The sequence below is a fragment of the Sceloporus undulatus genome, chromosome 4 (assembly GCF_019175285.1).
Source record: "Sceloporus undulatus isolate JIND9_A2432 ecotype Alabama chromosome 4, SceUnd_v1.1, whole genome shotgun sequence".
Classification (NCBI taxonomy): Eukaryota; Metazoa; Chordata; class Lepidosauria; order Squamata; family Phrynosomatidae; genus Sceloporus; species Sceloporus undulatus.
In genome coordinates, this window is record NC_056525.1 from 144,064,939 (window position 1) to 144,086,067 (window position 21,129).

The 21,129-nt window shown below is 40.7% G+C and overlaps 1 protein-coding gene across 1 annotated transcript in view; it reads left to right on the plus strand.

Moving 5' to 3' along the window:
* Window positions 1-5,878: 5,878 nt before the first annotated feature.
* The window catches only part of SLC39A6 (solute carrier family 39 member 6), a 30,107-nt gene continuing 14,856 nt past the window's right edge, over window positions 5,879-21,129 (plus strand). Inside the window, exons 1-6 of the mRNA XM_042461898.1 lie at window positions 5,879-5,970; window positions 10,959-11,651; window positions 16,437-16,617; window positions 16,976-17,145; window positions 19,062-19,274; window positions 20,521-20,617. Of these exons, the coding sequence (XP_042317832.1) occupies window positions 10,968-11,651; window positions 16,437-16,617; window positions 16,976-17,145; window positions 19,062-19,274; window positions 20,521-20,617 (1,345 nt within the window). The 5' untranslated portion in view covers window positions 5,879-5,970; window positions 10,959-10,967. The remainder of the gene's footprint in view (window positions 5,971-10,958; window positions 11,652-16,436; window positions 16,618-16,975; window positions 17,146-19,061; window positions 19,275-20,520; window positions 20,618-21,129) is intronic.

Sequence of the window (21,129 nt, forward strand, 5' to 3'; positions counted from 1 at the left end):
ACAGCCAAGTACTCGTATTCTATCACACTATTTACCCATTTTCTAGCCCGGTAGCTTCTGGTCTGACTGGCAGCATCTCACCAGGAATCTCTAAAGAGAACTCCGGTGTTACATCAAATTATAATTCCCAGGATTCCATAGCACTGAGCCATGGCAGTTAAAGTGGTATCAAACTGGATTATTTCTGCAGCGCAGATGTAGCCTGTTCCCCCTATGACTTTTCCAAGGAGAAGACAAAAACATCGTTCAGACTGCTCTTTGAAATGACATACCTAGGCAGATCATAGTATTCATAGTAAGCAAATAACCACTTTTTAATTAATGGATTAATTATAGGCCATGTTTATCCCTTCTGAAGTGGTTCTCTGTATGGTGGAACAAGAAAATCTTCATATAAACAAATGGTGGGAAAAGAGCAGCTCACAAGGTTGTTTTTGCTGCCCCCTAAACCTTCCACTTTTCTTTAAAAATAAAAACCAATAACCCAAATGCTTCCCAGGTTGTTGAGAGCAATTTCTTTACTCTGCAGCCTTTTAGGTCCAGAGCTTTTTTTTAAAAAAAATTGCATTAAGATAATAGGAAAGTATCCCTTATCAGCTGCTTTTTATTCCTTGTTATCTTTTACAGTTTAGGTAAGAGTTTCCAGGAGCTCCAATCCTGATTAAAACCTAGGTGCAAAATTGATGTAGGCGAGCCTCAAGACCAAACTGAAATTCACTGTACTATTAGAGTAATGGGATTACACTAGATAAATAGCTTAAAATTTAAAGAATGCAGCTGCACTAAAGCAGACACCTTCAAAATACTTCTCAGACATTGAAAAAGTGCCAGCACATCACTTTACGACCCCATTTAAACATGCCGGTGCCAGATCCTTTTGGAGATTGATCTTAGGCACTCATTCCGAAAGAAAATTGTCTGTGGAAGTGTAGCCCAGGAGAAGAGAAAATGTGGCCTTCCAAATGTTTGTTGGCTTAGAGCTCCTATCGTTCTGCTGGCCATGCTGGCTGCGAAGAATAGGAATTGGAGTATAGTGTTATTTGGAGAATGGCAGATTCCCAGCCCATTAGGTGTTTCATAGATCTCAAAGACCCATCTTACCTTACCAATAAGATTGTGAAGTGTCCATTATTATAAGTAATGTCTCTTATTTGAGGTCATTTATTATAACGGATGTCCCTCAATTGAGGCTTGGAGAACTTGTGCTTTTATACAAATTGAAGGAGATGTCCAAAAGTCCCATATTTTGGAGTATAAGCCTTTCGTAAAGAAAGAAATGTGTGTGCATCATGTAATTGCTAGATGTGGACAATATGTTAATTTTACAGAGAAGCACATGGCTAGGTTAAATGAAATCAGTGCTTTCACTTGTGTTAGATGGAACACTAACCCATTAATAGCTACCTTCCTGATTAACAGCCTTGTTCTTATTGTTACCTACCATCAAGTCAACTTCAACATAAGGTGACCCTATGGGTGAGATACCTCCAAGTCACCCTCTCATCAACAGCCCTACTCAGGTCTTGCTAACTCAGAAGCATGGCTTCCTTGATCAAGTCTATCCACCTGCAATGAAGCCTTCTTCTTTTCCTAACACCTTCTATCTTACCCAGCATCATTCGCTTTTCTAGTGAGAAAAGTTTTATGATACAGCCAAAGTACAGCAGTCTTTGACAATTTAGTCATCTTGGCTTTTAGGGAGAGTTAAGGCTTGATTTGATCCAGGACTCATTTATTTGTCCTTTGGGCAGTCCAGGGTATCGGCAAAACGCTCCTCCATCACAGATTGCTGCTGCCTCCAGAAAGTACTGGAGCAGCCTCCTCCATTGGAGGGGAAAGTGTGAAGGCCTTTGGAAGGCCATTTGGGCTCTGGCATGGCTGCAGCCACTCTGGAATCCAAACAGAAGGCATTGTCTCCTTCAGCAGCTACCACTGCTGGAGAGAGTACTAACTTAGCCCCTGGAGGTCCATTTTGGACTGCAGCATGGCTCCATTCACACGGAAGACCAAACTCCCCCCCCCCGCCAGCGGCCACTGGAGGGGGACAGTGCCTCGGCTTCTGGAGGGCTGCTTGGGCTCCAGCATGGCTGCTGAGCAAGTGAGAAAGGGGCACAACAACCTTTTTTGCTTGCCCAGCAGCTGCACCAGTCCCACCGGGTGACACTCCCTTCTCAGCTGAGGAATTTACTAGGTGGCCAAGGGTAAATCAGGATTTTTCAACTCAGTCCATTTTACAGCTCTGTGTTGGTAATCAATTTCAAAAGGTCCGTCGTTCCCACTATGAAAGCGGATCTTTTCATTAGCCCTTTGTAATCACTTCTTTTTTTAGCATGATTGTCATCCCCACTAGTTTGCGCCGCTTCAAAATGCATATCAATAATCCGTGACATAAGCAGCAGTCCAGACCACCCAGCTTGGGAACTTATATTTTAAAAAAATGATAGAAGATGCAATTCAGTGGTTTTGAAACTACTTGCAATCAGCGTGGTAAGTAGTTGCAAAAGCAATGAATCAAATCTTCTATCAATTTTATTTTTTAAAAAATCATGCGCCCATAGGTCACACTACGAGCGCAAAGGCAGGTCTGAGTGGGTGGGTGGGGGAATGGTGGATCTACCAAAAACTGAGGAGGGACGGTAAACATCCCTCTGCCATTAGTCCCTTCTGTCGAGAATGATGCGATTCAGATCCGTTGTTCCCACTTGTTGAACACACTTCAGAATTGATTCTTTTCAAAAGAACCGCTAGGTAATTAGTGGGTATTTTTGTGTTTGCCTTGCTTTATCATGACAGAAATCGATCAAAATAGAATCGGAACAAGTTTCAAATGGGAACAACAGTCATATAAACTGATCAGCGATTCACTTTAAATCATAGTGGGAATGCACCCCTCCTCTCCAGAGTTGTAATCCAATGTTCAAACCACTATGCCATGCTGACTCTTATTATGTATACATAAGAACAACAAGAAGAAGCCTTTATTAGTTAGCAAACCATAAGGAAAAATGTGTACACACACACACACACACATATAATACAGAATTTAGAGATATAGCCATGTTAGTGTGGAATTTCAGTCTGCAAAGGGATCTTGTAGCACCTTTCAAAAAAGAAGTTGTAGCATAATCTTTCCTTTGGTCTGAGGAAGTAGACCAAGCAATTTTAGTTTCCCACGATGTTAACCCTTTTAAAGGTAAACTAAAATATGCAGGTATGAAAGTTAAACTTGTTAAGAGTTCAGCTTTCGTCAATCAGCAGAGCAGCAAAAATGTGGGTCAGACTATATTTTAATGTGCTTTCCTAAGGAATAAAGACTAATTAAAAAAAATGACAAACATGTAGTTTGTGGTTTAAAAAAACAAACAATAATGGCTTTAATAAATATATTCTGAACGGGATTTCACTAGTGTGATAAGGTTACAAGTCTATGGAGTTTATCACACTGAGGTGGACAAACCCAAATATCATTGTTTGGTAATATGCAAGTGTCAATATGTATATATAGATGGAATAAAATATGAACCAAAGTACACGCAGTTTAGAATAGAGGCTTTTGAGAGAGTAGAATGCAGAAGGGGAGGGGGCAGATGAGAAGATGTTCAAGGTGAAGCGTTCCTCCAGGCGCCTAAAGGAAACAAAGAGCCATAGTAAAAGACTGATAGAGAATGTAATTTCACTGGCAAAAGGGCCTCTGAGTGCCAACACATAGCTGATAAGGGACAATGGGTTGTAGCCCAATGTATTATAAAGTATATTTAAATGTATTCATGTATCTGGACTATGATTGCTGGAAATTTATATGATTGGAGTATGAAATGCCCAATGAGGTGATGAAGATGAGTCTTCTTTGTCTGTTATCCTATAAAGGTAACCATTTTCTTTGGCTTGGGGCCTCAGTTCTGTCCCACTGGGGACAGTTAGCTTTGAATAAATTTGAATTCTCCATGAAATCTGGGTCCTCTGCCTTACTCTATGCTGTCAGAATCTTTAAAACCTATCATCCACAACAGCACTAGTGAAATCCCGCTGAAAAACAGGATTTAAATGAGATTTAAAATAAGAAAAACACCACAAATGCAAGAGGTTTATCACATGTAATGGCTGCCAAAGTGAAGCAATGCAAAGTTAAAATGGAGAAAAGGGTCATCTTTTTACTTTCGGGAAATTCCAAAAGTAAAAAGCTGCCCTTTTCCTCCGTTTTACCTTCGCTTTAACTTCACATCATTTCCGTGTGATAAACTTCCCGCATTTGCGTGTTTTTTCTCTCATTTAAATCTAGTTTAAATCCCGTTTTTCAGCGGGATTTTGCTAGTGGGATAAACTCCTATATGAAAGCTTCTGCCACAACTTCTTTATCTCATATAACAAATGCGGAACGATCCAAAATCCACAGACAGCAATGCCTTTATCGGCCAACCAAAATCCACAGGATCCACGATGCAAGCTTTCGAAGCTCCGCTGGCTTCTTCATCAGGCAAAGGGGTTAACAAGTAAACAGGAGAATGAAAGGAAAAACTGAGGATGCTGGAGTCGTATCCCTACATTTCACCAAACCGTTGTTATAGTTTCTCTCAGTTGGGATGCTACAGAAGGAGATCCATGTAGCAGGCCAATGATTCCCAAACTCTGGCCTTGCAGCGTTTTGGACTTCGCCTCCCAGAATCCCAAACCATTGACCAAGATGGCTGAGGCTTCTGGTAACTGAAGTCCAAAACACCTGGAGGACCAGAGTTTGGGAATCACTGATGCATTGTGTAACTAATAAAGGTATCTGTAGAGGGTAGATTGTACTGTAATTGAATTGAAAATGATAGTACTGAAATGTATGGAGAGCAAAGGTTGCCAGGAGGATGGAATTCAGGTTGTTGTTTCAAATCCACTTCTGGAACGTAAAACAATGTAGAAAATGGGTACTAACTCAAGATTTTAAACCCAAATAAAGGAAGTACAGTACTGACAGTTTGGGGACATTGAAACTAAATATACAGATAACAATTTGATTGCTAGGTACCCCAAGAGGGATGAAGAGACGTATGTTAGGACTTCCAATGGATATATAGGGGTGTAAATGTTTATTTTATATGTCACCAATGAAATTTGATTTATAGCTTTTTTCTTTGTTCAAGGAACTATAAAGGGCTGATTCTTTGGGGGGGTCTGGGTCCCTGTAATTTGGATGCATTTCCTCTGGGAACAGCCGCAGCAAAATAAACCAGGAGCCCATACAGACAGGCCAAAATAAAGCTGCTTCAGGCCACTTTTGGAGGTATGCTGTGTAAATGATACGCTGCAGAAACAATCCGGCTTGACACCGCTTTTAACTTCCACGGCCCAGTGCTGTGGGAATCTCAGAACTGTAGCTTTGTGAGGCGTTGAACTATCTCTGCCAACAAACAAACATTGTGCCAAAACAAACCACAATGTATAGTTTTTTTTATTGTTATTGTGTTTAAATGATGTTTTAAGGGGAGGGAGGGAATAATTGGGTTACTATATGTGTGTATTGTATGGATTTCTTTAACTTAGTAAGCCACTTTGGATTGTCCTTGGACAGAGAAGCAGGGTATATACCCCGCTTCTCTGTCCAAGGACAATATATATATACAGTATATGGGAATGAGAACAAAAAGCAAATGGCTCCCTCCCTCACTGCTGGACTGCGCATGCGCGCACTGCGCCCCTCCCACCACGTGGGCCCTGCCGCGGACTAGAGAAGCTCTCTCTCTCTTTTGTCTGGCCCTTTCCCTCCCGGCTTCCTATCCCACTAAGACGGATCCTATTGGTCCTCCACAGCCCCTCATGACGCTTCCGCGCGCTCTGATTGGTCGAGATGTTTCGCTAGCGGGAGTGGGCGGGGCCAACGCTGAGCTGTAGGCCGGCGGGCTCCGGGCTGCAGCAGGAGCCGCTTTGCGCGAGGAAGGGAGAAAGGAAAGAAGGAGTGTTGCCGTTGCCGTTGCGTGAAGCCTCGCGGTACGTGGAGGGCGAGGGGTGCGTGAGCGTGAGCAGCACTTCCGCCCCGCTCCCGTTGCCTAGGAGATGGAAAAGGGAGGGGGCGGGGGGACCAGAGAGCAAAGCCTCCCTGTATAGGGGCACTCTACCTCTGACCAAGGGCAGGGCTGGGCTGAGACCCTTAAGGCAAATGGGCATCCAGGGGAAGGGCTGAGGGCACCCCAAAGCTGCAAATGGAGGAGCTTGAACCAGAACCCCGCCAATAAACAAACAAAAAGGCTCCCTCAATAAATGAAACTAAATCACACAGAGACCTTCTTTGTCACTCACAAAGACTGAGGATATTCTAAGGGATTGGCACCTCACCTAATAAATACAGACCAATATTAGTGGGTCCATTAAACACTGACTAGATGGGAAGAGACCCCCCAGGGCCATCCAGTCCAACCCCCTTCTGCCATGCAGGAACTCTTCATCCAAGCATCCCCATTGACAGAGGGCCATCCAGCCTCTGCTTAAAGACCTCTAAGGAAGGAGACTCCACTACGCTCCAAGATTATATATTACACTGTCGAACAGCCCTTACTTTCAGGAAGTTCCTCCTAATGTTGAGGTGGTTTCTCTTTTCCTGCAGCTTACATCCATTGATCCAGGTCCTATTCTCTGGAGCAGCAGAAAACAAGTTTGCTCCCTCAATATGACAACCCTTCAGCCTATCATATTACCTCTTAACCTTTTCTTTTCCAGGCTAAACACCCCCAACTCCCTAAGTCGTTCCTCATATAGGACATGGTTTCTAGACCCTTCACCATTTTAGTCGCCCTCCTTTGGACACGCTCCCGTTTCTCAACATCCTTTTTGAATTGTGGTGCCCAGAACTGGACACAATATTCCAGGTGAGGCTTAACCAAAGCAGAAGAGAGTGGCACTATTACTTCCCTTCATTTAGACACTGTACTTCTATTGATGCAACCTAAAATCGCATTAGCCTTTTTAGCTGCCGCATCACACTGTTGACTCATGTTCTACTTGTGGTCTACTTGGACTAGTGGTGGAGTCTCCTTCTTTGGAGGTCTTTAAGCAGAGGCCGGATGGCCATTTGTTGAGGATGCTTTGACTGAGAGTTCCTGCATGGCAGGGGGTTGGACTGGATGGCCCTTGTGGTCTCTTCCAACTCTATGATTCTGTGTGTGTGTGTGAATGTATATACCTGTATATATGTTGTGCATCTCTCTCAAAAGTCATTGCTGACTTTATGGGGATCCTAAGGTGAACCTGTCATGGGAATTTTCTTCAGAGGATGCTGAGAGAGTGTGACTTGCCCAAGGTCATTGCGAGGGTTTCATGGCTGACTAGGGAATCAAACCTTGGTCTTCAGAGTCCTACATTCAAACCACTATGCCATGCAAGCTCTCTATATTCTCTCTGTCTCTCTCTTGTGTTGGACTGGGGCTCTAGAGACAAGAGTTCGAATCCTCCAGGTGTCCTTGGGCCAGTCGCACTCTCTCAGCCTCAGAGGATGTCAGTGACAAACCCCCTTTGAAGAAACTTGCCAAGAAAACCCCAGGGTTGCCATATAGTAAAAAACAACTTGAAGGCACACAACATACACACACACACACACACACACACACACACACACACACCACAATTAGAATCTGGTAATCCATTTTACTGTAGATTCTCTGAAGATGCCAGCCACAGATGCAGGCAAAATGTCAGGAATAAACTCTTCTAGAACATGACCACATAGCCACAAAAAACTATTACTATAGATTGTTAGTTCCTTTTTAAAAATTAAATGTTATGCTTTATTACTGTTTATATTTTGAATTAGATATATATGGTCTGGCTGCTGCCTTTGTGTCCTCTTTGTGGTCCTTCCTGGTGGCCTCAAACCTGAAGCAGATGTTACAAGAAGTGCCTTTGGCCATAAACCAAGACACTGGGCTATTCTATTTAAAGCCTGGAAAAGTCACTTGAAACTATAACTCTCACAATGCCCTAGCCCAATGCTTCTTGAGCTACCTGATGGGAACTTGCTTTTCCCCTCCTAATGCGTCAGGGAGCAATACACTACATTTGTGATCATTGGCTACAAATGTTCCTTTCCTTTTTGGAAACTTAATGGAAGAGTAACCAATGCCTTGTGGATGCACACTGGTCCAGGAGCCATCAGTTTGAGTGGCACTGCCCTGACTGCCATGTTCCTTGGCCTCACTGGCTGGCAATTCTGGAAGCTGATCCCCAAAAAATCAGCATTCCCAAGTTTGACTTCCTGTACCATTATAATAGCTGTGTGGGAGAGGAATTCCAGCAGGTGCAGCTTTTTTCGCCCCCACAGATCAAGCTGTGACGTGTCCTAATATACTCTTTTGCAGAACTATTGAAGCTTGCTGGAGGCCTGTGTGCCTTCACCTCTACTCTCAGTGAGAGTACCATTTCTTGGCCATGGGCTCCATTATACTAACGCACCTGTAAAAGATCTCCCCATCTTATCACTTTTAAAAGTCAGCCTGATTTGTCTTCTGTTTGAAGCCAACATGAGCAATTGTTAAGTCAGTAGGTGGCAGTGGGGAAATAAGAAGCATCACTTTGGGCACCACTGCTCTACAGTCTAGATGATTGAAGGTGGACAAGCTGTGCAAGTCCAGTGACAAATTTTCAGTCCCTAGGACTTGCTGTGGGTCCTAGGTGTGCATTTCTAGGTTTGTAAGAACCTTTTTCAGGGTAACATGTGATGCAGGAGAGGCTTGTATCTTGATTCAGAATGACTGCACCAGGAGTCTTCCAGGTTTGGGCCAAAAACATTTTCAGTAGTTTACAGTCCAGGGGAGGGGTACAAGATTCCCACCTGTATGTTAGACTATTTCTTTAGTCTGAGGGAAGAAGCCTCTTTCTTTCCCTTGCTCTCTTTACTCTTGGACCCTATTGACTCTTATTGATGTCTTTGGAGACATGAAATAAGTGAAATGATATATTTTCATGGATCTGATTAACAATGAGGCATGTATAAAGAATCGCTGCTATGTTGAAAGGAATTAAAAATTGAGCTTCTTGAATGTAACACATTTTGATTAGTAGCGGGACACATCTTTTTCTAAATCCAGAAATCTTATTTTATATCCAGCAGGTTGTTAACCTAAGTACTTTAGATCATTTAAAAGTCATGTACAGGTTTCTGTTAGTGAAAAAATATGGAAGGAACACCGAGGAGAGAGCAGTCTTAGAGGTGGGAAGAGAGAATTTCAAACGCAGGACAAACTTCTTCTCTGAAATGGTCTTTCTGTGAGAGTTTATTTGTTTAACTATTGCTGGAGCAGCTGATAGCTCCATAGCATGGAATAGATCTACAGTAAAATAAAACTCTTTGCTAGACTGTAATTAGGGGGATCTAGAATCACTAAGAAAAACATGTTTTCTATCTAGTGTGTCCTCATACTAAATTGCTATAATTCTTCAATGCTGGTCTAGGCATGACTTAAAATGATGACATTATTCTTTCCATATTGTTTTATTACTGGTGGTAATTACCTATAAACCTCTTACTGGCCTGGGGCCTTCAAGCCTTTGTAGTTTTTCTCGTGCCATATTCGAGATGCCCTTCCTCCCAGACAGTAAAGTGTATTTATGAAATATTGTTTCATCTTCGCATAAGGTCATATTGTTGAGAGAATAGATAGCAGAAAACAGCTTATATTGTAGGGCTGAGCCAACTTGTAAAAGTTTAGAAGCTGTAGTAAGAAACTTAACCTGTTCAAACAAGCATTTGAGATGGAAATTTGTGGATATATACATATGTTTTGATGCTGCCTTGATAATTGATTGTGTGGGATGGGATAACGTTGTTTTAAAACTTATTACTGTGTTGTAATTAATAGTATACTGTTTATGAAGTATACATAAATGTGTTGCAACACAATAATTAAAACAACTTACAGTGGGCCCTTTGTATCAGCTGAGGTTTGGTTCCAGGCTCCCCCATGGATACCAAAACTTTTGGCTGTTCAAGTCCCATTAAATACAGTGAATAGTAAAATGGTGTTCTTTATATAAAATGGCAAAAGAGAGGTTTGCTTTTTGTAATTTATGTATTTTTTGGAATATTTTCAAGCCATAGATACTTGAATCCATGGAAAAACTTTTTGACTCTATTGATCTTGGTTAGCTAGTATTCTTTAATTATTATATCGTACTTGCTATGATAATTTGAGCTTATTTAATTATATATTTACAGCATATTGCTCGATCCATTCTTGAGGATATTAATGTTTAGTCTGTTAGAGGAGTGAATGCTGGCATTTCCTCTGTGTGTTGTACCCTATGTATTCAAGCCAGCATCTTCTCACAACATGGATGCATTGACAGACTTGGGGATCCCAAGGTGTGCAGAACTACCAAAACAATCCCCCTCCCCCAAAAAAAAACCCCTTCAGCAAGGAAAATGATAAAGGGAAGCCCAAAACAGTTCTGTGAAAAATGAACAGTCTCTAAACACACAGAATGTTGACATTTGGAGTGGGCAGGAAAATAAATTGTGAGAGTGGAGTGAAGTATGCTGGCTGGTAGAGAGTGTGGCTGACTGGCTGGAATCCTAACCAGAAGTGTTCTCAGCACTGCAACAGTGTGTAACAGAATCTACTCATAATTACAGAATAGTCACTTTTTGAAATATATTACCTGCCCTCTCCATACGCGGGCTTGCCATATGCGGACTTAAGCTTCTGTGCATGGCAAGCCCATGGACTTAAAATGGCACATGTGCGGGAGTGCATGGCCATAGAAATAAACAGGACTTGAGGTCCTGTGGTTTTTGCCATACGCGGGGTGGTGGTGGTGGTCCCAAACGGATCCCCTGTGTATACAAAGGGCCCACTGTAATAAAAATATTTGTAAATTTTCAGTGATTTCTGTAAAATATTATATTTATTGCTATTGAGTCAGTTCCAGAGTTGGAAGCATGAGGAATTTTCTTGATTTCCCCCCCTTATCTCATTCTCTTCTTGCAGGACTCTACAATGGCAATTAAGCTTCATATAATTTTCCTCCTTTTACTTTGTGGAGCCTGTTACCATGGCTTGGAACCAGCCACTATTTCACAAACAACAGAGAAACTCATTCCTGAGATGGCAGCTGGGATCAATGTTGATTTGGCCAAGTATATGCAGAGATGTCACCTTCTGGAACTCTTCTCTCGTTATGGGGAGAACAATACTTTGACTGTTGAAGGGTTTAGAAAACTGTTACGAAATATGGGCATTGAGAAAATGAAAAGAATTTCCCTAGATCACGAGCACCATCATCATCATCACAATCATGATGCTCCCACTACAAAAGCTGAGAAAACAGGTTGTCCTCATGATGAATCTGGTAATGGAAACAAAGATGTCCACAGTAATCATGCAAAAGAGCATACAGAGCACCAGCAGGGCCCTATGAATACCAAGAGCACCACAGTTACTATAACTGCATCCACTTACACTATGGCCACGGAGGATAACCCTTTGCTAGAGCATTCAGAGGCTGCAGAATTGAAATCTACACATACAAGTATTGCTAGCCCCAATCCCAGCCTTGAGTCAGAAAGCAACAATATGAGTTTACTGGCAAATGAAAAAGCAAATGAATCGCTCACCCTCACAAAGGAATCTGAAAGCGGAAGCTACATGTATTCTAAAATAAGAAAACCAGTTACGCAAGAGGTACTTAGAAGTCTTTTTTCTTGGCAAAAATTGATTATCTAATTCAGGGGTGGGCAACTTGTGGTCCTCTTGATCTTGTAATGTGACTTCCATCAGCCCTATCCAGTTGGTGAAAGTTGAGGGAAGGCCACAAGTTAACAATTTCTGGTCTTTATGTTTTTTGTTGTGTATCCTGTCAGTGCTTTCCACTATCATAGAAATACATATAACTTCGAGACTGGACTTCTGCAATGTACTCTACATGGGGCAACCCTTATACCAAACTCGGAAGCTACAAATGGTGCAGAATATGGCAGCCCGGCTGGTCACTGGCGCTCCCAGGACCAGCCATATAACACCGGTTTTAAAAGATCTCCATTGGCTGCCCATTCGCTTCCGAGCTCAATATAAGGCGTTGGTAATTACCTATAAAGCCCTAAATGGCTTGGGCCCAGGATACCTAAAGGACTGCCTCTCCCCGTACATTCCGCCTCGCACCCTCAGAACATCTGGGCAGCAGCTACTGAAGGTGCCTGGGGCTAGGTTAGCCTCCACTTCACGGAGGACATTCTCCATAGCTGCCCCAGCCCTTTGGAATGCGCTGCCCACAGAGCTCCGCTTGTCTACCACCCTGGCCCAATTTAGGAAGGACCTTAAAACCTTCCTATTCCAACAGACATTCCCCGAATAAATATCCTGTGGGCCTCCCTCCTCTTCCGTGGCCAAGAGGTTGGGCTACGGGGCTTTTTCCTGTTATTTTCTAGAAGTGTTGATGTAATTGTATGGTTTTAATCTTCTTGTATTGTTAATATGGATTGTGTGTGTTTTAATTCTCTGTAAGCCGCCCTGATCGTTGGAAGGGCGGGGTATAAATAAAATTTTTATTATTTATTATTATTTATGTACAGGTCAGTTGAGGTGTTTTCGGGTAGAGGAGTTGTTCCTGGATTTTTATACTGGAATTCTATTTGTAGATATAGGTAACGTAGAACCCATGATAGCACGGATGTCCCACTTCTGTGGGTCACATAACTGGACGTTAAATCACACACACTCAATTTATTTCCATATGCCAGGGTAAGCATGCTCCATAGCTCACATGGCCACTTTGATCCATTTTTGGGTCCTTCTGGAGCTCCAGAAGTCCCTTATTGTAGCCCCCATTAAAGGCAACCAGAAGTGACCCTGCCCCATTTCATAGAGGGGAGCCCCTTGAAAACAACATTGTACATCCTTGCAAATTGGTTTCTAACCATCTTGATGGATGAAATGACTTTTTGGCTAAACATTTTTTTTAAGAGGTGGGAGGAAGGGTCACATTTGTCCTCGCAAAGGGCCACAATCAGGCTGTATATATCCACCCCTGCATGCTGTCCAACAGATATAAAACATGACCGCAAAACCATGATTCCTAGATTAGTCCATAGCCGTAATGTTGTTTTTCATAGTCCTTCCCATTTCCTCTCTCTGTCTCTATTCTGATACGTGGGCTTAGGAAAATCAGTTTTTGCTGTTATTTAAAGATACTGATTTATTGCATTTCTTCCCATCATTGTTCTCAAAAGTTATGGACAATAAAATAGATTAAAACATTCTTTTAAAAAAATTAATAACCAGATTTAAAACCAATTTTAGGGGCTAGAGACCTCTTGAAATAATATAATTTTGTTTACCTGAATTGTATCTCTCTGAAATCCTGGGCTAAAAATTGAATTTCCTGCAGCCAATATGTTTGACTACAAAACTGGCTTTTGTTGCCAGATTTATGCAGCTTAATTTTTTAAAAAGGCAGTGTCGAAAATACCTGATTTGAAGATGTAGATGTTAGAGGTGGCATAATAGGTCATGTATTGTATTACTGAAAGTTAGCTGTCAATCTAGCAATCCAGTCTGTTGCTTGATCACCTCAAGAGAATAAATAAATCTGTGTATTCATTGATAAGAAACCAGGGGACAGAAATCACTTGGGATTAAATCAAAGTATGAAAAGATCTGATATTGTACAAAACTAAAAAGAAGAAGAGTAGCTGAAAGCCCTGTTATGATACCTGTCTGTGGAACAGGCTTTCTTCTCTCTCACTTTTAGCAGTGCTCTACCACTTTTATAGTCAATTATGAATAAACTCAACCCTTGTAAAATACCTTTGTCAGATTTTTTTTAAGTACAGTCATTTTTAAATTCCTGTGGATATAGTCTGTCTGCATGGTGTTTCTGTCACTGTAGTCAAGGTGTCAAAGTTTCCACTAAACAAGCATGTGCTTTCCCCAAGAGACTATAAAACTGATTTTGTTTTAATTTATTTGCTTTTTCAGCTTACCTATGAAAGCTGAAAGTAGGAATTCCATGATTTATGAAGTTTTTAAAAAAAGATTGTCTATTTCAATCCTATTCTGTGTGGCTTGAGGCACAAACTGGTGGATCTAGAAAGGTTTAGCTCAGAGCATTTGGGTGAGGACACTGGGACTGAGTTCTTCTGGATAAACTTCACAGTAGTATTAAGATTAATTAATGTTCATAGTGATGTACTATTTCTGTCTCACACATACCATTTGTATTGACTTATAAATCGAGGGCAGGTTTGAGCGCCAGAATAATTGATTTATTACGATCTGTTGATAAGTCAAGGGTAAAACCTAGGGGCATGTAACAAAGGATGTAATAGGCAAAGCAAAGGAAAATGGTGCCAAAGAATTCACAAAATTCTGGCAGACATAACTGTTTATGCTTACCTTAAAGGCTGGGTGAATGAAGAGGGAACTATGGTAAACAGTAGCTGTGCCACGGTTGTGGGAGGCGACCAGGCCCAGACAGAGCTAGGAAAATGCATACGTATCAAAATAGGTGAAAAGGCAAAGCAAAGAAAATGGCAACTACACTAGCAGTGATTATAGCCTTTCACTTTAATGTGATATCTTTACCTGCTTTGAACCCAGAAAAGCTGACAAAGGCCTGTTACAGACAGCCAAAATAAAGCTGCTTCGAGTCACAGTGGAGGTATGGTGTTTCAATGATGCATGCGTCCTAAGAGTCCAGAAGCCACACCAAAGCCACGCCTCTGTAACAGGCCAAAGATACACAAATGTAGTACCAAACCATGGTTTTGAGTAACACAGGAGGCTTACTGGAGAGTAAATTATCATGAAATCGTTAGAAATTGTAAAAGAAGCATGATTGGGGTTCACACCACTGTGTGCTTCTTCCGTGAGAAAATTGTCATGGAGGTGTTGGGTTCGCTTCTTCCATTAGTGAATCTACATGGAGCCGCTATTTGGCATTAACGGAATATCTCATTATCACCAAATGGCGGCTCCAAGGACGATTCACTGACAGGAGTAGCGAGCCCCGACGATTTATTCACTGGAGAAGCGCATGGGGATGTGAACCCCAATCATGCTTCTTTTACGATTTCTAACAATTTCATGGTGATTTACTCACAGGTAAGCCTCCTGTGTGAAAGAGTCTTTAGTTGTAATCTCAGTGGCGTGCTACCATTAAATAATAGATGCTGGTGTAACACTTGGATAAGTGTAGTATAGTTCTTTAATAATACATCCAGCAACTCTGCTGATATCAAGGCAAGTTAGAGGCATTGAAAACGATCTGAGGCCAACAAATCAGTTATCATTAGGTTTAGATGAGAAGTCCATTTAGCTCTACAGTGGTGCGGTAGAGAAGGTAGCGGGGTTTGGTGCTTCTTTTAGGTGCTCCTGGGACAGACTAACCTCTCGCCTTTTAGGTGCTTCTGGGACAGACTAACCTTTCATCACTCTACTCAGAGAAGGGGATGGTTCCTTTTTTTGATAGGAGTTAAAGTACAGTACTTACATTGACCCAGTACTTACATTGGATACATTGATCCAGGGTATTTGGGTCAATTTTTTGGCTAAAATTTATAGATTTAAGCACGAATATACAGTGGACCATTGTTATCTGCTGGGGTTTGGTTCCAGGAACCCCCGTGAGTAACAAAATTTGTGTACGCTCAAGCCCCATTAAATACAATGGCATAACAAAATGGTGTCCCTTATATAAAATGGAAAAATCAAGGTTTGGTACTTGAAATTTATACTTTTTTTGAATATTTTCAAGCCGTGGATGCTTGATCCGTGTATAAAAAAATCTGTGTATAAGGAGGGCCAACTGTATATGCCGGCAGTTACAAGGTAAAAAAATATGTATCTGTGGATACTGGAAGTTAGGGGAGGAGGGACCTGATATATCGTCCTCCATGTTATAATGAAGAAAACTTATAATGAAGAAAATTGAAATCACGATAACAAATAATATTGAATGACTACTCTACTTGTGTTCATAAGTCAGATTGTTTGTAATTGAGTTTGCTTGTTTGTATTTGGAATTCTACCAAGTAATCCAGTGTAAAAGATCGGTCAGTCTGTAACAAAACATTTTGTGTGTTTTTGCTTTACTTTGCCCCTTTAGGTACCTCTATTACCAGGTACTGTACCTCTGATAATCAATTTCAGTGTTTAGCTGTTTAAGTTAATGGAAGGGGCATGCATTAGCACATGCACTGAGGTCCTGATGATGGGGGTGTATTCAAAGCCTGCTTTGACTTGCAAAACTTGTTGCTTATATGTACAGTTGTTAACTAGAGAGGTATGTATAAGATAACTAATTTTGTTTACTGTTGTATAATGACATGGGTAAAGTTGCTTTTTCTTGTTTCATGTTGTTATTTTTTAACAAAACACTTGAAGCTTATCAGTTACTTGAGAGCTACTACAGTTTCAAATTAGATCTAATTGTTATGAATATGCTTTCTTGATTTTTTCTCTCTTTTGCAGTGCTTCAACGCATCAAAACTCATGCTTTCTCATGGAATAAGTACACAAGTTTTGTTAACAGCTACAGACTTCAGTTATCTTTGTCCAGCTATTGTTAATCAGATTGATGGCAGATATTGTTTAATTCACACAACAAGTGAAAAGGCAGAAACGCCCCCAAAAACATTTTCATTGCAAGTAGGTAGGTTTGTTGGTGATGTCAAGATTTCCTTATTAGCACCAGCTTTTAAAAATGTGTACTAAAAACAGCATGTTGAATAAAATTTAATTTGGATTTCCCTCTCTAAGTAAAAGCTTTTGTGGTTGTGTCCCAAAAGGCAATTTCAAATAGTTCTCAAAATGCTATATATCCAGTCATCTCAGTTAAAAAAATTCTTATGCTGAATGCTAGAGAAAACAAAGCAATAGTAAGATATTTGTGTGCCACTCGAGATTTTACAAGTTCTTTTCAGAAACCACGTGGAAATAAGAATTCTTTTATTTGAGATTGCAATGTCTGGTTGAAGAATTTCATAAATGTTTCTCTCTCTCTTTTCCAGCTTGGATTGGTGGATTTATATCCATTTCCATCATCAGTTTTCTTTCATTACTGGGTGTAATTTTGGTACCTCTTATGAATCGAGTATTTTTCAAATTTCTGTTAAGTTTCCTTGTGGCATTAGCAGTTGGTACTTTAAGCGGTGATGCTCTTTTACATCTCCTTCCACATGTAAGTATAAAGTATTATCTCATTTGTATTAAGGGAACATGTGGTATTAACTTATATCAACTGGGCACCTGTATTAATTGGGCATTTAGAGTTAGGTAGTATCATGTGGCTGAAAAAAAAAGCCTACAAGTAGGGAACAGCAGCATCATGGCAGCCCTGCTTTATTCCACACTCTGCTTGGGATACACGTATAATAAAACAATTGATTTAATGTGATCGTGCTATATTCTGTATCTAATTTCAAGACTATTCTGTATTGGGTGCTCTTTTTCTTACAGACATAGGAAAAACCTAGCCCTGATGTTGTATGCAATGTAATAAACATGCACATTTCAAAATGAAGATAGTGATAAGAGGCCAAGCAGCACCAGGACTGGAAAGGAGGTGTATGAGCATTTCCTCTTCACCATGAAATACTCTATAGTAATAATTCACTTAAGTGCCTGGTGAAAGGTATAGCTGGATAGTGCGACAGGTGGTCTCATTCATGTCACTCCGAGAATGCTCCCTTTCTAAAAATGTATGTTGATTAATTTTCTGCATTTGATATTGTACAAATATTAAGAGTCATGATAGATCAGAACAAAGACTTGTCTAGTTCAGCATTGTGTTTTCTAGCATGTTGAACAGGTAGCTCTGGGGAATCACAAGACAGTAATTAGGACAGTGCTCCATGTATCTGACTCTTTGAGGCATACTGCCCTTGATTCAGGAGTATTGGTCTTGCTAGTCATGAAATCCCCCTGTCCAGATTCATTGGAAGATAAAGTTCTAGTATTGTGCAGGGAATGGGTAATTTCTATCTACCTTTTCCATAGCATGGGTCATATGAGGGGCTTGACTACGTGGGCATAAATAATTCAGGTACAAATCAAGGTTTTTTGCCCTGGAGCTGACCCAGCTATAACCTGTTAGCACTATACTTACCGGTGTGAAGACAGTCCTGCACCATCTTCCTGTCTACACCTTGCCCAAGTCTGAAAGTGTATGAGCACCACTTCTTCCACTTTTCTTCCTGGGGCTGCTGTGACTGCCACTGTCACCCCCAGCCATCTTTGGATCCCTGCAGTCAATATCTTGTTTACCCTGGCATGAGATTGATTACATCACTTGGTGCCTTGTTCTGATGCCAGACAAGTGAAGTGCTGACAGCAGGAATCTGCCGGGGGGTACTTGCTTGAGAAAGTGATGACCAGAGGATAAAGGAACTTTTTTTTGGCAACAAGTGGTTTGGCTTGGAGCAGGTGGGAAGTAGGCACTGGTCATTCAAAAAGAAAAATTGGGGACAATTGCCACCCACCTAAACCCAGCCTGATCCAGGTGTCCACATGTCAGAAACTCTGGATTTTCTAGAAAAATCTGGAGCAAATTTGTTAAACTTTATTAAATCCAATTTAAAGCCCCAAAACAGCAGTTTTACTCCAAAAAGGGTTGTATGCTGTGTTACAAATTGAGGCAGCCACAGGGTGGGTTTAGGAATTTTGGCCAGTGTAGACAAGCAGTTAGTTTGGTCATTATCCTGATTTTCAGGCTGCAAGCATGTTGTCCTCTGGCAACCCAGTCATCTGTACTCAAAACTCTCTTGAGTTCTCTGGGCTTTCCTGCCAGTTAATCATACTAGACATGCCTGCAGTATGCTAAGCAGGGTCAGCCCTGGTTAACATTTGGATGGGAGATTGCCAATGAGTACCAGGTACTTAGGCAATATTTCAGAGGAAGGAACAGACAAAATCACCTTTATATATTCCTTGCTTTAAAAAAATCTGTGAAATTCATGGGATTGCCATAAGTTGACAGATGACTTGAAAGCACACACATACACATAAATTATGGCCAGAAGAATGGCCTTTGTCCCATCTTGTTCTGTATCGAAATGTGTCTGAATTTGTTTTTCTTTTTTTCTTTTTCACATTTAGTCTCATGGAAGCCATCATCATCATCCTGAGAAGCCAGTAGTAGAACACAATAAAGATCCCTCTTTTAAGCATCTTGTATTTGAAAGTGCAGAAGAAAATGCTTATTTGGATTCTACCTGGAAGGGCCTCACAGCACTTGGAGGACTATATTTTATGTTCCTTGTTGAGCACTTAATCACTTTAATTAAACAGTTTAAAGACAAGAAAAAAAAGGTAGGAAAACAGGTTTTCACTCACACACATACGTTTTTTGAAAGATCAGGGAATATCGATTGTATCTGTCCAACCTTCAGACCTGCCCGACTTGTAATGGAGTAGAGTCTGGCCAGAATAGTAAGCAGAATTGTTGTGCTTTATTACTATTGGTTTCCATAGGAAAATAAGCTTCTGCTTTGTTCCTTCCAATGAAATCTTTGAGACTTAAAATGCTTTCTCTATTATGGGGCCGGCAAAATATGGCCAGTGAATTACATGCAGTTCTCCAAGGTACCACACAGCCTAATACTCCCTCACTCCCATTTTTTTTAAAAAGCTCCTTTTGCTAATAAAGCCCCTCTTTCCATGCTCTCTAGGAATCACGAGAAACAAATTTGTCAGGTTTCTCCCCAGCCAGCTTATTCAAGGTATGCTTCCCTCCCCTGCCAAATAAACAGAAGCGGATGCCTTTTCTGTGGCTTCATGATATTTAAAAAATCACAAAACAAACTAATCTTTCCAAATAATTCTTAATGCGTCTGAGTGAGCTTTTGTTGTCGTTAACTGCACTTTGCTAACAGGGGCATGTAGTCCCACAACCACCTAAAGATAGTGGTTTGGTGGGTTGATTGGGCTTGAGGGAGTTTTATTTCTGATTAGATCATGCCTCCTTTTAAAGTGTGTCCCTAAGTATTTGACTAGAGTGAAAAGTGCCCCCTTGGCCATCTGAAAGTTGTGCACCCCTCCTCTAACTATATAAGGAAAGAGCATTTTATCAGATATCACACATAGTATCAATCAAAACCTTAATTTAGGGGGTAAATTGTCAGCTAAGTAAATAACTGAAAGGTAGGCTTTTAAAAGAGATTTATGCTAAATCTGTTCTGTTAAATCTATTGTGTTGTTGGAAGGAATTTTGAATTAGAATCTTAGACCCCAAATACATGAGCCAAAAGGTGTGGCTACTGGTTGCTTTGGGGACACAGTGTGCAGATGATGCTCCAAGTCTTACGTCTGCTTCACTTAGTTATTTGAAATGTTTCATTTAGGCTAAAAGCAAAAGCTGAATTGTGTTGTTTCTAGAGCTTTTTAAAATTAATGTGAAATTTCACTAAAGTATTTTAACTTTTTCTTAAATTGCAGTCTGTTCTGCATTATCAATTGATATCTTCTGCATAGTCTATCAGTACTTTCTGTGAAATGTGTAGCACTAAAGATGTGTGGCTGAAATAACTTCTATATGTGGGGATCTTTTTGATATCAGAAAAAAAATGAAGACGATGAAGCAGAAATCAAGAAGCAGCTGTCTAAATATGACTCTCAGCTTTCAAACAATGAAGAAAAAATGGATACAGATGACCGTAAGTGCCAGTAAAATGTACAGCTTTGTCATTCAAAAAGTTACAAACTGTTCTTTTCAATCTCTGTGCAGTTGGACATGGGAGTTCTGCCTGTGCAGAGCAGTATTCTGAAATGTTTTACAACACTGCATCGCAGGTTTCTGAAGTATGAGACCAGCAGTATTTTTTCCTATTGTGACAAACCTGCACCATAGTTTTGTCCATTGGCTACCATTGTTGTTTTTCTGAAAATTTTACATGGACCAACCGTGGATAACTTGTGAACCAGCACTCTGGTCCTATTTGGATTGTTTCAATGAGTAATTGTACTGGTCAATTAGTATTCAGTAAAATGTTTTTTTACATGTAGAACTTAACTTGTGCCCCTCTTTTTCAAGAGGGAATGATGAAAATGGATTTACCTGCACATGCAGGTAAAGGTGACTTCCTGTTCAGTTGCTTTTTGAGCGCTTGAGCATGACTATAAAGAACGTTTCTTGCACTTTTGAGCTTTTTGGAGCGTTTAACTAATT